The following is a 16,462-nucleotide window of genomic DNA, read 5'->3' as shown; positions in this document are numbered from 1 at the left end:
CAGGCTGAGTGCTTCCCTGTCGATCTGGGCATAGTTACGCTCAGCTGAGTTCAATGAGCGTGACGCAAAAGCTATCGGCCGCTCCGAGCCATCAGGGAATCTATGCGATAATACCGCTCCTACGCCGTAAGGGGATGCATCGCACGCCAGTCTGATTGGCAGTGATGGGTTGTAATGAGCCAACACTTCCTTGGACGTGATCAAGCCTTTGCATTTATGGAAGGCACATTTACAGTCTTCGCTCCATTTCCAAATTACTCCCGTTTGTAGCAGTTCGTTAAGAGGGTGTAGAACAGTTGACAAGTTCGGTAAAAATTTATGATACTAATTTATCAATCCCAGGAACGACCTTAATTGTGAGACATTTTCAGGTGCTGGGGCTTTTATGAACGCTTCAATTTTTTCAGGTGACTTATGCAACCCTTCTTTGTTAATTATATGGCCACAATATGATATTTGTTCCTGGAAAAATTCGCACTTGGGGCGATTTGCTCGTAGGCCCCGTTCTCTCAGCCTAGTGAGCACCTGCTCCAAATTGGCACGGTGCTCGTTGTCGTTTTCTCCTGTTACAAGGATGTCGTCTAGGTAGCATTGAGTCACCAGAATCCCTTGCAGGACTTGCTCCATAGCTCTTTGCCAGATAGCTGGAGCTGATGCTACTCCGAAAACCAGTCAATTGTACTGGTACAGGCCTTTGTGTGTGTTTATCATGAGATACTTTTTAGAGGCCTCCTCAACCTCCATCTGTAGATATGCCTGTGCCAAGTCAATTTTGGTGAAACGTTTCCCTCCGGATAGTGAGGCGAAAATATCTTCTATCCTTGGAAGAGGATACTGTATCGTGTGAAGGACCGGGTTTACAGTCACCTTGAAGTCCCCACAGATGCGAATTTTTCTCTGTTCTTCAGATTTATCATTATTCAACGTTTTCTTCATGACCGGGACGATGGGTGTTGCCCACTCGCTCCAATCTACCTCGGATAACACGCCTGCTTTTTCCAAATTCTCCAGCTCTGCCTCGACTGCTGGACGAATTGCGTATGGCACCGGCCTTGCCTTAAAAAACTTGGGAATTGCCGCATCTTCCACTTTTTTTGAGGCGTTGACGCCTTTCAAGGTTCCTAGTTCCTGTTGAAACACTTCTTTGGCGTTAGCCAAGATGTCTTTTAATCGTTCAGGTATGACGTCATCATCATTTTTTTTCTTACTGGTCACCGTCAGTGCCTGAATGGAGTGCCAGTCTAAATGTATCTTCCTGATCCATTCACGTCCCAACAACGGTGGACCACCATCTTGCAGAACGTATAAATACAACTTCTGTATTTCCTTGCCGTTGTATACAACAGGCACCTTTATTTTCCCTCTGAGGTATACTTTCTGCCCCGTATATGTCTTCAAGATAATGGATGTGTCTTTCAAAGGTATATGCGGAAATAGCCACTCGTAATCCCGTCGACTTATGACGGTCAGAGCTGATCCTGTATCTAGCTCCATTTTAATTGGGGACCCCGCTATTGTGAGGGTAACCCAAATGGTCTGGTAATCTTCTTTGGCAATTACATTATGTAATTTGAGACAGCTTAGTCTCTTGTTTCCGGAGTCGCTATCGCTCTTCTGGTCTTCGGAGCTACTGTCCGTCATCATTTGTACCTTTCTGTACTTTTCCTTATTGATTTTTTTTCTGTCAGTGGATTTTTTGTTTCCAGATCGGCATACACGTGCAATGTGTCCCATCTTTCCGCATTGCCTGCATGCTTTGTCCTTGAACCAGCAGTCCCTCCGGTCATGGGTGGATCTGCCGCAGCGATAACATCTCTCGAAACCCCGTGTCATTTCATGGGTGCCGAAGTCCTGTGGCTTTTGCTGTATCTCTGCAGCTCCTCTTGCTGCTGCTTCGTATGATACAGCCACACTGAAAGCCTTGTCCAGTGTCAAATCTTTCTCAGAAAGTAGCCTTTTCTGTGTTCCTTCACTTAGGAGACCGCAGACGAATTTGTCTCGTAGAGAATCTGCCAGTCCTGCCCCGAATTGGCAGTGCTTTGACAGCTTTCTTAATTCGGTGAGGTAATCAGCGTTACTTTCATTCTTGTGCTGATTCCTCCTGAAGAATTTGAATCGTTCCGCTATCAGCAGCGGTGTTGGGTTTAAGTAGGGTATCAACAATCTCCTTAAAATTCTTGTCCATCGGTTTGGCTGGAGTGATTAAGTTTCGTAACAGCCTGTATGTCCTTGCGCCCATCAGATTTAGAAGTACCGATGCCTTTTTATCATCCTCTACTTCATTCGCTGTGCAATATACCTCCACTCTTTCCACATATGTGGTCCAATCCTCTATATCACTATCGAAAGCAGTAATATTGCCAGTCTTAGGCATCCTGAAAATCAAAAATGGCGCCTCCCGCGCTTTCCTTTCTTCCCTGCCGAGAAAAAATGGCGCTTCCCGCGCTTTCCCACCGCTGCCGCTGCTGACAACGCTGTTCTCTGCGGTTTTTATTTACACAGATATTTTTAATAGTTGGAGACTCGTTCCCGCCGGACTCTCTGGGACTTTCCCCTCCCTCTGCTTGGTCCGAATGCCGACTTGCTTTGCAGCGCCGGCCGTCTCCCGAGTGCGCCACCCTCCGTCTCTGTTTGCCTCCGCCTTCCGACTCGCTGCTCGGCCCCGCTGCAGAGCCACCCGATCGAGCCCCAGCCCGCCGCCCAGGAGGGATTAGTGCAGTACCTGCCACCAGCCCGGCTAGCTGGTGAAACCACAGTTTTTTTTCTTCGACCTTCGTCTGAGGAATCGATCTCCTTGAGGTGCTGCCGAATTGCAGGTAAGTCCGTTTCCAATTCGTCGCCACTGTTGTATCTGTGTGTTAATGGAGACACGGAATGCAGGAGTTGGTTTAACAGGTGTTTACTGAACAAAGTCTGGAGGTGAACTAAAAGATACAAGACGCTATACAGGCTTATATACCCGAGTGGTCACTACCGGTATTACAGTACACAGGGGCTCTTAAAGGTACATACACTACAGAAGGCACGGCCAGCAATGGTTGAGCAATTAAAATCAGGGATGCTCAAGAGGCCAGAATTAGAGGAGCGCAGATATCTCTGGGGGTTGTGGGGCTGAGGAGATTAGAGAGATAGGGAGGGGAAGATGTCATGGAGGGATTTGAAAACAAGGATGAGAATTTTAAAATTGAGGCGTTGCTTAACTGGGAGCCAATGTAGGTCAACGAGCACAGGAGTGCTGGGTGAACGGGACTGGGTGCGAGTTAGGACACGGGGTAGCAGAGTTTTGGATGACCTCAAGATTATGTAGGGTAGAACGTGGGAGGCCAGCCAGGAGTGCATTGGAATAGTCAAGTCTCGAGGTAACAAAGGCATGAATGAGGGTTTCATCAGCAGATGAACTGAGGCAGGGTTGGAGTCGGGCAATGTTAGGGAGGTGGAAATGAGCAGTCTTAGTTATGGCATGGATATGTGGTCGGAAGCTCATTTCAGGGTCAAATATGACACCAAGGTGGCCAACAGTCTGATTCAGCCTTGGACAGATGCTTGGGAGAGGGATGGAGTTGGTGGCTAGGGAATGGAGTTTGTGGCAGGGACCAAAGACGATTGGTTTCGGTCTTCCCAGTATTTAGTTGGAAGAAATTTCTGCTCATCTAGTAATGGATGTCGGACAGTGGAGAGGTCGAGAAGTGGGTGTCGTCAGCGTAGATGTGAAAACTGATGCTGTGTTTTCAGACAAAGTCGCCGAGGGGCAGCATGTAGATGAGAAATACCAAGGGGCTAAGGATAGATCCTTGGGGGACACCAGAGGTAACAATGCAGGAGCGTGAAGAGAAGCCATTGCAGGTAATTCCCTGGCTACGGTTAGAAAGATAAGTATGAAACTAGGCGCGTGCAGTCAAATCTAATTAGATGACAGTGGAGAGGCGTTGGAGGAGGATGGAGTATTCAACCGTGTCAAAGGCTGCAGACAGGTAGAGAAGGACAAGGAGGGTAGTTTACTTCTGTCACAGTCACATAGGATGTCATTTGTGACTTTGATGAGAGCCGTTTTGGCGGGGCGGAAACCTGATTGGAAAGATTCATCATGGAGCTCCGGGAAAGATGGGCACGGATTTGGAATGTCACAACACGTTCAAGGACTTTGGAGAGGAAAGGGAGGCTAGAGATGAGGCGGTAGTTTGCAAGGACAGTAATCAAGGGTTGGTTTTTTGAGAAGAGGGGTGATGACGGCAGATTTGAAGGAGCGGGTAACTACCTGAGGAGAGAGAACTGTTAACAATGTCAGCTAACATGGGAGCTAGGAAGGGAAGTTGGGTGGTCAACAGTTAAGTGGGAATAGTGTCGAGGGTGCAGTAGGTCGGTCTCGTGAACAAGATGAGCTCGCAGGGAGCATGAGGGGAGATCGCAGAGAAACTGGAGAAAGATCCAAGTTCAGGGCTAGGGCGGGGGGAAGCTTAGAGAAAGTTTGGCCCGATGGGTAGGGGAAGTAGCAGGGGCAGCTGATTGGATAGTCTCAATCTTAGAGACAAAGAATTCCCTCCCACCTCTCTCCCCCCTCCACCCTTCCAACCTCCACCACACCGCCCCACTCCCCCTCCCCCTCCTCCCGCATTCCCTCTCCCCCTGCCACTCCCACGTCACTCCTGCTTCCCCATCCCCCCGCCACCCACCTCCCCCCGCCGCTCCCCCTCCCCCCTGCCGCGCTCCCTCCCCATCCCCCCGCCCGCTCCCCCTCCCCCCCGCCGTACCTTCCTCCTATCTCAGACCTTCCCTTTTGTCCTTTCCGCTCTCCCTCCCCCTTTCCCTGCCTCTGTATTGACTTGCTTAAAACCTGTTAAATCTCCAGTTCTGATGAAAGGTCATCGACCTGAAACGTTAACTCTGTTTCTTTGTCCACAGATGTTGCCTGACCTGCTGAGTATTTCCAGCATTTTCTGTCTTTATTTTAAGATAATAAGTTTATCTGTTTTTGTATAGTCTTAGTAATTCTTTGAATGATACATCCCCTAACAGACCATGATTTTCCTTGTTCCAGAAAGTCCTGCTGGAGTCACTATTTTATGGTTGCTCAATATGGTGGGGAGGAGGGGGGTCAAGGGTCAATGACATCAGGACAAAAAAATTACTTCCCACATCTATTCAAGATTGGATAATGTGTGGGATTAGAATTGTTCAATTAATAACAAAGTCATTGGTCTTATTTTACATTTGCTGACTGACTTGCATTAAACTGACCACCCAAAAGGCACTGTCACCATCAGCTCCTAACTCCTCTGTAGAGTGCATGTCTATTAGAGACATTGCTGCATGCTAGCTAGAAGGACACTGTCTCCTGGTTGGAGGGTGCAGTCTGTTACAGGCGCATGCATGAGCCTTTTGGAGCTGTTCTGATTGAGTTAATTGCATGAATATGGGATAGTCAAGTCCCAGTGGTGACCCTCCTTCCTGCTACCATGCTAAGCAGTATATGAGTAAGGTAAGTGCTACAACACTTGCCTTACTTGAAAATCCCACTGGGAGAAACTGCTGATTTGCCAGCAGAGAATAAAACAAACTATGACTCATTGGCTCTTGGAAGTCTGCCATATTCCACTTGTAGCTTGACACCAACACTGCTTTTGAAAGGAGCTGTGCACATCATTAAAATCATTACTACTTTGCCCTGCGGACACTTCCAGCTCTGAAGCATGCATTGAGTGATCACTATTAATGAAAAGCGCAGTACAATGTGCTCATGGCGCAAACATAGAAACATAGAAGATAGGAGCAGGAGTAGGCCATTCGGCCCCTCGAGCCTGTTCCGCCATTTAATGAGATCATGGCTGATATCCAAATTCAGTACCCTGTCCCTGCTTTCTTCCAAATCCCTTAATCCCTTTAGCCTTAAGAAATATATCTAACTCCTTCTTGAATATATTTAATGAATTGGCCTCAACTGCCTTCTTTGGTAGAGAATTCCACAGATTCACCACTCTCTGGGTGAAGAAATTCCTTCTCATCTCAGTCCTAAATGGCATACCCCTTATCCTTAGACTGTGACCCCTGGTTCTGGACTCCCCCACCATCGGGAACATCTTTCCTGCATCTAGTCTGTCTATTCCTGTTAGAATTTTATAAGTTTCAATGAGATCCCCTCTCATTCTTCTAAACTCTCGCGAATATAAGCCCAATCGACCCAATCTCTCTTCATACGTCATTCCTGCCATCCCAGGTATCAGTCTGGTGAATCTTCGCTGCACTCCCTCCATGGCAAGAACATCCTTCCTCAGATAAGGCGACCAAAACTGCACACAATACTCAAGGTGTGATCTCACCAAGGCCTTGTACAACTGCAGCAAGACGTCCTTGCTCCTGTACTCGAATCCTTTCGCTATGAAGGCCAACATACCATTTGCCTTTTTACCGCCTGCTGCACCTGCATGCTTACCTTCAGCGACTGGTGCACAAGAACACCCAGGTCTCGTTGCACTTCCCATTTTCCCAATCTATTGCCATTCAGATAATAATCTGCCTTCCTGTTTTTGCCACCAAAGTGCATAACCTTGCATTTATCCACATTATACTGCATCTGCCCAATCACCCAACCTGTCCAAATCATACTGGAGTTTCTCGGCATCCTTCTCACAGCACACACGCCCACCCAGCTTTGTGTCGTCTGCAAACTTGGAGATATTACATCTAGTTCCCTCATCTAGATCATTAATATATATTGTGAATAGCTGGGGTCCTAGCACCGATTCCTGCGGTACCCCACTAGTCACTGCCTGCCACTCGGAAAAAGACCCGTTTATTCCAACTCTTTGCTCCCTGTCTGCCAACCAGTTCTCTATCCAAGTCAGTACCTTACCCCCAATCCCATGTGCTTTAACTTTGCATGCTCCCTTATGCGGGACCTTATCGAAAGCCTTCTGAAAGTCCAAATACACCACATCTCCCTTATCTATTCTACCAGTTACATCCTCAAAAAAAATTCCAGTAGATTAGTCAAGCATGATTTACCTTTTGTAAATCCATGTTGACTTTGTCCGATCCTGTTTTCCAAGTGCTCTGCTATTACATCTTTTATAATGGACTCTAGCATTTTCCCGTTTTCTCTCTACCACCTTTTTTAAATAGTGGGGTTACATTAGCTGCCCTCCAATCCATGGGAACTGTTCCAGAGTCTATAGAATGTTGCACGATGACCAGCAATGCATCTATTATTTCTAGGGCCACTTCCTTAAGTACCCTAGGTTCTATGTAGATTATCAGGCCCTGGGGATTTATCGGCCTTCAATCGCGTCAATTTCCCCTGACACCATTTCCCTACAAATACTGATTTCTTTCAGTTCCTCCCTCTCATTAGACCCTATGTTCCCCGACATCTCTGGGAGGTTATTTGTGTCCTCCTTTGTGAAGACAGAACCAAAGTATGTATTTAATTGGTCTGCCATGTCTTTGTTCCCCATTATAAATTCCCCTGATTCTGACTGCAAGGGACCTATGCTTGACTTCACCAATCTTTTTCTCTTCACATATCTATAGAAGCTTTTATAGTCAGTTTTTATGTTCCCTGAAAGCTTACTCTCATATTCTATTTTTCCCCTCTTAATTCATCCCTTTGTCTTCCTTTGCTGAAACCTAAACTGCTCTCAATCCTCAGGTTTGCTGCTTTTTCTGGCCAATTTATATGTCCTCTCCTTGGATCTTATGCTATCCCTAATTTCCCTTGTTAGCCACGGTTGAGTCCCCTTTTTTGTTTTATTTTTATGCCAAACAGGGATAAACAAATTCTGTAGTTCATCCATGCGATCTTTAAATGTTTGCCATTGCCTATCCACCGTCAACTCTTTAAGTAACGCTCCCCAATCCATCCTAGCCAACTCGCGCCTCATACCATTGTAGTTTCCTTTATTTAAATTCAGGACCCTAGTCTCTGAGTCAACTACTTCACTTTCCATCTTAATGAAGAATTCTATCATATTATGATTGCTCCTCACCAAGGGGCCTCACACAAGATTGCTAATTAATCCTTTCTCATTACATAATACCCAGTCTAAGATGGCCTGATCTCTAGTTGGTTCCTCAATATATTGGTCCAGGAAACCATCCTGTATACACTCTAGGAATTCCTCCTCCACAGTATTGTTACTAATTTGGTTAGCCCAATCTATATGTAGATTAAGGTCACCATTTGTTGAGGCCAATAATCTAAATTTTCATGTCTCCTACATCCTGGTACCACAACATTCTGTTGAATACAGACTGCAGGTAAAAGCTCGGCCACGTGAGGGTGGGTTGGACTACAAGAACCCATGGGTATTGCTGTTTATGGAACAAAGCTGGAAATTTCTACAAACCAAAAACCCTTCAAGTAAATCACAACATTTTGAATACAAGCTTGTGATAATTGCCTTTATTTTGTTGCTGTATTTTAGACATAAACCAGAAGGTGGAAAGACTCGGACAAAGCTAACTGTCCATGAGTTGAAAGCATTTGTGCACCAGCTGTACAGCCTCCCGTGTGTCATCGGCCAAACTCGACTGGTTAAGGTAAGCATCTAGCAAGTGTAGCTGTCAGTGTATCAGAACACACTTGACTTGGGTTAATTGGAACAGCATGCTGATCTAATCCCAATCTGCCAAACAGGTCTCTTCAGACAGAACAGATGAGAATATCTCAGGAGAATATATCGAGTCAATGTTTTAGTGGATTTGTTCCTATTTCATTCTGACAGGTGTAACAGTCATGGTATAAAGTAATTTGTCCCTAAGCCCACCGAAGCTGTTTCTATCCCAAATTAAAACAATAGATAATGACAAGACTCACAGTAAATACATGGATTTAAGAAGCATTGCTTATTCAGATTAATGGTGTAAATGTCTGGATGCTCCAGGCAGTACAGTTCATTTTTGGGCCATTACCTTTTTGAACCAGCTGCCTGTTGGGCAGATGATGAACCGTCCTGCAGTACACACCGTGGCCTCCAAATCAGCCAGTACTTCATACAGACATGTGGACACATGGCCAGAATGGGCCTTGTGCTTTCCACTGAGCATAATATTTTGGGTATTGTCATGAGTTTGGAAAGTAAAAATATGGGAAGGGCATGGTCCTGATGACATTTGGAAGGGAATACCAGGTCTGGCAGCTCTGGTTTGTGACTTCTAAAGAGTTAGAAATCCCTCTCTGTTGGATCCTCTATCAGATCCACCCTCTCCACAGTTTTCTGCCCTCTCCTGTGTAAGCACACGAGTTTCCCTGACCTCCCTCTCACTGAAGCACCTTGTTCGTCTGCCTCGCTGGACTGTTCCTCCTGATTAAGAACATAAGAAATAGGAGCAGGAGTAGCTATTTAGCCCCATGAGCCTGCTCCGCCATTCAATAAGATCATGGTTGATCTGATCTTGGCCTCAACTCCACTTTCCCATAACGCTTGACTCCCCCATCGCTCAAATATCTGTCTATCTCCGCCTTGAATATATTCAATGACTCCGCCTCCACAGCTCTCTCGGGTAGAGAATTCCAAAGATTCACAACCCTCTGAGAGAAGCAATTCCTCCTCATCCCCTTATTCTGAAACTATGCCCCTAAGTTCTAGATTCCCCCACGAGGGGAAGCATCCTCCCTGCATCTACCCTCAAGCCCCCTCAGAATCTTATATGTTTCAATAAGATCACCTCTCATTCTTCTAAACTCCAATGAATATAGGCCCAACCTGCTCAACCTTTCTTCATAAGACAACCCCTTCATCTCTGGAATCAACCTCGTGAACCTTCTCTGAACTGCCTCCAATGCAAGTATATCCCTCCTTAAATAAGGAGACCAAAACTGCATGCAGTACTCCAGATGTGGTCTCACCAACGCCCTGTACAGTTGTAGCAAGATTTCCCTACTTTTGTACTCCATCCCCCTTGCAATACCTGCATGCTAGCCTTTTGTGTTTCATGTACGAGGACCCCCAGATGCATCTGTACCGCAGCATTTTGTAGTCTCTCTCCATTTAAATAATTTGCTTTTTTATTCTTCCTACCCAAAGTGGATAACCTCACATTTTCCCACATTATACTTCATCTGCCAAATTTTTGCCCACTCACCTAACCTATCTATATCCCTTTGCAGACTCTTTGGGGGCAATTTTGCCAGCCCTAGGGAGGCGGGACTGCCGGGAAAATGGCAGAATTTGGGGACGGGTGCCCAACCTGCCTCCATGCCATCTTGCCGGGAGGTGGGTAGCCGTCCCACGCTGGGCCCCGTCTCCTTGGAGGCTGGAAGGGATTACATCCACTTTAGTGCCTGTTAACAGGTAGTTAACAGGCAGAAAATAGGATTATCCCCATTTTGTCCACACAAGTGCGGGCTTCCCAAAGGCTCCGAAACCCGCCAGGGTCACCGAGGCGAGTAGTGGGTCTGCGGAGGTCGGAGGGGTCCAAAAGTGTGCTGTGGAGGTGAGTGATGAGTGCAAGTGTGGAGAGGTGAGTATCTGAGGTAAGTGCAAAGTGTTAGAAAAAGTGTACTTACCTTTGTTTCTTTCTGCAGGCTTCAATCGGTGGGTATGCGGAGAGTCTCGCACCTCCGCGGTAGAGTTGACAGATGGCCGCTGCGTTCTCCAATGCAACAGCCATTTCTACAAAAGAAAGAGATTTGATTTAGTCTTGAATTCAAGAATTCATCAAACTACAGAGAATGTCAGTGTTTGACAGCTGCACAGAGCTGTCAAACGATGACAAGTCATCTGTCAAGAATTTTTGACAGATGAAACGTCATACGTTGATGTTCTCTGTAACCGGCTTTCCCTTAATTGGCCTACTAAGCACGCTGGCAGGCTTAACAAGGTCAATCAAGGGAAAATAGCGTGGGTTGGCCAGAAGTTGATGGAGGCGGGCCTGAAACCCGATAAGTGGGAGTCCTGCCTCCAAAAGCTCCCCATTGGCAAAATCCAGCCCTTTGTGTCCTTCTCACCTATCTTTGTATCATCAGCAAATTTGGCTACAGTGCACTCGGTCCCTTCATCCAAGTCATTAATATAAATTGTAAATAGTTGAGGCCCCAGCACTGATCCCTGTGGCACCCCACCAGTTACAGTTTGCCAACCTGAAAATGACCCATTTATCCTCACTCTCTGTTTTCTGTTAGTTAGCCAATCCTCTGTCCATGCTAATATATTACCCTCAACCCCGTGAGCTCTTATCTTGTGCAGTAACCTTTTTTGTGGCACTTTATTGAATGTCTTCTGGAAATCCAAATACACTACATCTACTGGTTCCCCTTTATCCACCCTGCTCGTTACATCCTCAAAGAACTCTAGTAAATTTGTCAAACCCTTTCATAAAACTATGTTGACTCTGCTTGATTGCATTATAATTTTCTAAATGTCCTGCTATTACTTCCTTAATAATGGATTCCAGCATTTTCCCAATGACAGATGTTAGGCTAACTGGCCTATAGTTTCCTGCTTTTTGCCTCCCATCTTTCTTGAATAGGGGAGTTACATTTGCGGTTTTCCAATCCACTGGAACCTCTCCAGAATCCAGGGAATTTTGGTAGATTACAACCAACGCATCCACTATCTCTGCAGCCACTTCTTTTAAGACCCTAGGATGCAGGCCATCAGGTCCAGGGGACTTGTCAGCCTTTTGTCCCATTAGTTTGCCTCATACTTTTTCTCTAGTGATGGTCATTGTTTTAAGTCCCTCCCTCCCTATAGCCCCTTGATTATCTATTATTATTGGGATACTTTTAGTGTCTTCTACTGTGAAGACTGATACAAAATATTTGTTCAAAGTCTCTGCCATTTCATTGTTTCTCATTATTAATTCCCCAGTCTCATCCTCTAAGGGACTAATGTTTACTTTAGCTACTCTCTTCCTTTTTATATACCTGTAGAAGCTCTTAATGTCTGTTTTTATATTTTTTGCTAGTTTACTCTCATAATCTATCTTCTCCCTCTTTATTTTTTTTAGTCATCCTTTGCTGGTTTCTAAAATTTCCCAATCCTTTGGCCTACCACTAATCTTCGCAACATTGTATGCCTTTTCTTTCAATTTGATACCATCCTTAAACTTCCTCAGTTAGCCACGGATGGTTCATTCTTCTTGTAGAGTCTTTCTTTCTCATTGGAATAAACCTTTGCTGAGAGTCAGGAAATATCTCCTTAAATGTCTGCCACTGCTTATCTGCCGTCTTACCCTTTAATCTATTTTCCTAGTCCACTTTAGCCAACTCTGTCTTCATACCTTTGTAATTGCCTTTGTTTAAGCTTAGGACACTCGTTTCAGACCCAAATTTCTCACCCTCAAACTGAATTTGAAATTCTATCATGCTATGATCACTCTTCCCTAGAGGATCCTTTACAATGAGATCATTAATTAATCCTGTCTCATTACACAATACCAGCTCTAAAATAGCCTGCTCCCTGGTTGGTTCCACAATGTATTGTTCTAAGAAACCATCCTGAATACACTCTATGAAATTGTCCTCAATGCAACCCTTGCCAATTTGATTTGTCCAATCTATATGAAGATTAAAATCGCCCATGATTATTGCAGTACTGTGGTCTCCCTTTACTTGCAGCTTCCTACCTTGGCTTTCGTCACTTTTTACTACTTGGCTATCTTCAAAGTGCTTTCCCTGCAGTCCCAAATCCTCTGTTTGCTGCTCCTCCCTTTGCCCTTCCGCAGCTGCAGATGAACTTTCAGCTTCCCCTGCATAGCCTACGTACTTGATGATGCCATCATTGCTGCCTGATCTTTATGCCTTGCTACCTTATGTTCTAAACTCCTGCCCAGTCCTCTGCCTCTCTTCTCTATCTATCTCCAAGCCTACCCATTGCCCAACTGCAACTTCTGTGTAGCTCAACAATAACTTGTATTTATATAGTGACTTCAACATAAAAAATGTCCCAAAGCACTTCACTGATGCATAAGAACATAAGAATTAGGAGCAGGAGTAGGCCATACGGCCATGGCTGATCTTCAACCTCAACTCCACTTTCCCGCCCGATCCCCATACCCCTTGATTCCCCAAGAGTCCAAAAATCTATCTCTCTCAGCCTTGAATATACTCAACGACTCAGCATTCACAACCCTTTGGGGTAGAGAATTGCAAAGATTCACAACCCTCTGAGTGAAGAAATTCCTCCACATCTCAGTCTTAAATGGCCGACCCCTTATCCTGAGACTATGCCCCCTAGTTCTAGATTCTCCAATCAGGGGAAAGAACCTCTCGGCATCTACCCTGTCAATCCCCTTCAGAATCTTGTATGTTTCAATGAGATCAACACTCATTCTTCGAAACTCCAGAGAGTATAGGCCCAGTCTACTCAATCTCTCCTCATTGGACAATCCTCTCATCCCAGGGACCAATCTGGTGAACCTTCGTTGCACCACCGCTAAGGCAACTATGTCCTTCCTCAGATAAAGAGACCAGAACTGTGCACAGTACTCCAGGTGTGGTCTCACCAAAGCCCTGTACAATTGTAGTAAGAATTCCTTGCTCTTGTACTCCAACCCCTTGCAATAAAGGCCAACGTGACATTTGCCTTCCTAATTGCTTGTTGTAGCTGCATGCTAATTTTCTGTGTTTCCTGTACGAGGACATCTAAATCTCTCTGACCACCAGAAGACAATGGCTTCGGTCTTACTGATGTTTAGTTGGAGGAAAATGCGGCTTATCCAAAACTGGATGTTGGACAAGTCTGACAACACGGGGAGTGGAGAGAGGTGGTGGAGGTAGAGCTGGGTGTCTGACCAGCAGTGTGACAACATGGATACTGGAGGGGTGGAGAGAGGTGGTGGAGGTAATGCTGGGTGTCTGACCAGCAGTCTGACAACACGGGCAGTGGAGGGGTGGAGAGAGGTGGTGGAGGTAAAGCTGGGTGTCTGACCAGCAGTCTGACAACACGCGCACTGGAGGGGTGGAGAGAGGTGGTGGAGGTAATGCTGGGTGTCTGACCAGCAGTCTGACAACACGCGCACTGGAGGGGTGGAGAGAGGTGGTGGAGGTAGAGCTGGGTGTCTGACCAGCAGTCTGACAACACGCACACTGGAGGGGTGGAGAGAGGTGGTGGAGGTAGAGCTGGGTGTCTGACCAGCAGTCTGACAACACGGGTAGTGAAGGGGTGGAGAGAGGTGGTGGAGGTAGAGCTGGGTGTCTGACCAGCAGTCTGACAACACGGGCAGTGGAGGGGTGGAGAGAGGTGGTGGAGGTAGAGCTGGGTGTCTGACCAGCAGTCTGACAACACGGACAGTGGAGGGGTGGAGAGAGGTGGTGGAGGTAGAGCTGGGTGTCTGACCAGCAGTTTGACAACACGGACACTGGAGGGGTGGAGAGAGGTGGTGGAGGTAGAGCTGGGTGTCTGACCAGCAGTCTGACAGCACGGACAGTGGAGGGGTGGAGAGAGGTGGTGGAGGTAGAGCTGGGTGTCTGACCAGCAGTTTGACAACACGGGCAGTGGAGGGGTGGAGAGAGGTGGTGGAGGTAGAGCTGGGTGTCTGACCAGCAGTCTGACAACACGGGCAGTGGAGAGAGGTGGTGGAGGTAGAGCTGGGTGTCTGACCAGCAGTCTGACAACACGGGCAGTGGAGGGGTGGAGAGAGGTGGTGGAGGTAGAGCTGGGTGTCTGGCCAGCAGTCTGACAACACGGGTAGTGGAGGGGTGGAGAGAGGTGGTGGAGCTAGAGCTGGGTGTCTGGCCAGCAGTCTGACAACACGGACAGTGGAGGGGTGGAGAGAGGTGGTGGAGGTAGAGCTGGGTGTCTGGCCAGCAGTCTGACAACATGGGCAGTGGAGGGGTGGAGAGAGGTGGTGGAGCTAGAGCTGGGAGTCATTGATGTACATGTGGAAGGTGACACTGTTTGCAGCTGATGTCGCCGAGGGGAAGTATGAAGAGTGGGGGCCGATGATGGATATTTGGGGGATCGGTGTTAACAGTGAGTTAGCGGTGTGGAGGTGGGAAGAGAAGCCATTGACGGAAATGATCTGGCGATCGTCAGGTAAGAGTGCAACCAAGTGGGCCTATCAGCGAGTTGGATACTGGGGGACAGGCGTTGGCGGAGGATCGTATGATCAACGGCTGGAAAGATCACGTGTAGATAAAGCATCTCCGTTACTTGTATTCTGCTCCCAGCTGTTTCTAATCTTGGCTGCTTCTCTTTACTGTCTCTAATTCAGACAATCTGCTCCCATCCCCATGTCCAGATTTATAATATGCTCTTGCTGGTTCTCCTTTTTGAGTGACTTTAATACGTGATATGTGCAATTACAGTGTTTACAAATTGTAAACAATAATAGTGCATTTTGTGCTTCAAAATTAACTGGAATAGATGAACCATCTGACAGCTGACAGCAGCACAGTAGAAGTCCTGATGGCCCAGAAGGAATCAGGTTAGAGGAGCAGGAGGTGGAAGAGGCCAAGGATGTGGCAATTGAGTCCAGACACTGTTGGGTGCGGAAGTCAGGGAAGTGAGAGTTGATGCTACAGCAAAATAACTTCATAAAATGATCTTAAAAATGGAAGCTGGGAAAAAGCAGCTGTAGAATGAGCCATGGAGAGCGACTCCAGAGGACCACTCTTGGAGTCGGTCACAGGGCAAGATTCAGAACTACAAGAAATAAGCTTAAAAATAGGAAGTTTAAGTGTGACAGATAAGAATTGCAGAAGCTGTTGCAGGACACAAAAATGTAGCAGTTAAAGAACTAATAAACAAACTTGCATTTATATAGCACCTTTCATGTCTTCAGGATGTCCCAAAGTACTTCACAGCCCATGAACTAATTCTGAAGTACAGCCACTGTTTTAATGTAGAGAAATGCGGCAGCCAATTTTCTCTCCGTAAGCTCCCACAAAGTACCATGAGATAAATGACCAGATAATTTAGTTGCGTTGGTTGAGAGATAAATGTTGGCTCGGACTTGGATGAAGTGTGCATTACGTGCAAAACTTGGAATGTATATAGGTGTGTTGTGGATGTCCGGTGGGGTTGCTCATGGTAAGAAGTCGGACAACGAGGACAGAAGTGTTACACCATGTAATGTATAAAATATCATTCTGCTTGATGGGGCGGTGTCATTTAAAAAAAAATATTCTCGGGATGTGGGCGACATAGGCAAGGCTCCATTTATTCTCCATCCATAGTTGGTCTGAGAAGGTGATGGTGAACCTTCTCCTTGAACCGCTGCAGTCCTCCTGGTGAAGGTGCTCCCACAATGGTGTTGGATAAAGAATTCCAGGATATTAACCCAGTGACTGTGAAGAAACAATTGTATCAGGATGCGGTGTGACTTGGAGGTGATGGTGTACCCATGACATTGCTGATCTTGTCCTTCTTGGTGATGGAGGTCGCAGGGAGGGAGGTGCTGTCGAAGTAACTTTGGGGATTTACAGAAAGTTACCGGAAATTACAACACGGAAACAGGCCGTTCAGCCCAACCAGTCTGTGTCAGCATTTACCCTCCACCCCAGCAAATAGTTCTGGACACATTT

The 16,462-nt window shown here is 46.4% G+C and overlaps 1 protein-coding gene across 6 annotated transcripts in view; it reads left to right on the top strand.

Annotated features, from left to right (window-relative positions):
- kdm5a (lysine demethylase 5A) overlaps nt 1–16,462 on the top strand; it is a 343,245-nt gene that overhangs the window by 188,256 nt on the left and 138,527 nt on the right. For all 6 annotated transcript variants that reach the window (XM_086008547.1, XM_086008546.1, XM_086008544.1 and 3 more), the window contains exon 18: nt 8,418–8,532. In XM_086008547.1, the coding sequence (XP_085864673.1) occupies nt 8,418–8,532 (115 nt within the window). The remainder of the gene's footprint in view (nt 1–8,417; nt 8,533–16,462) is intronic.

The sequence above is a fragment of the Somniosus microcephalus genome, chromosome 16 (assembly GCF_052327205.1).
Source record: "Somniosus microcephalus isolate GS21.2 chromosome 16, FLI_Smic_1.0, whole genome shotgun sequence".
Classification (NCBI taxonomy): Eukaryota; Metazoa; Chordata; class Chondrichthyes; order Squaliformes; family Somniosidae; genus Somniosus; species Somniosus microcephalus.
The sequence above is the reverse complement of the archived record's forward strand: the minus strand, read 5'-3'. Positions and strand labels throughout refer to the sequence as shown.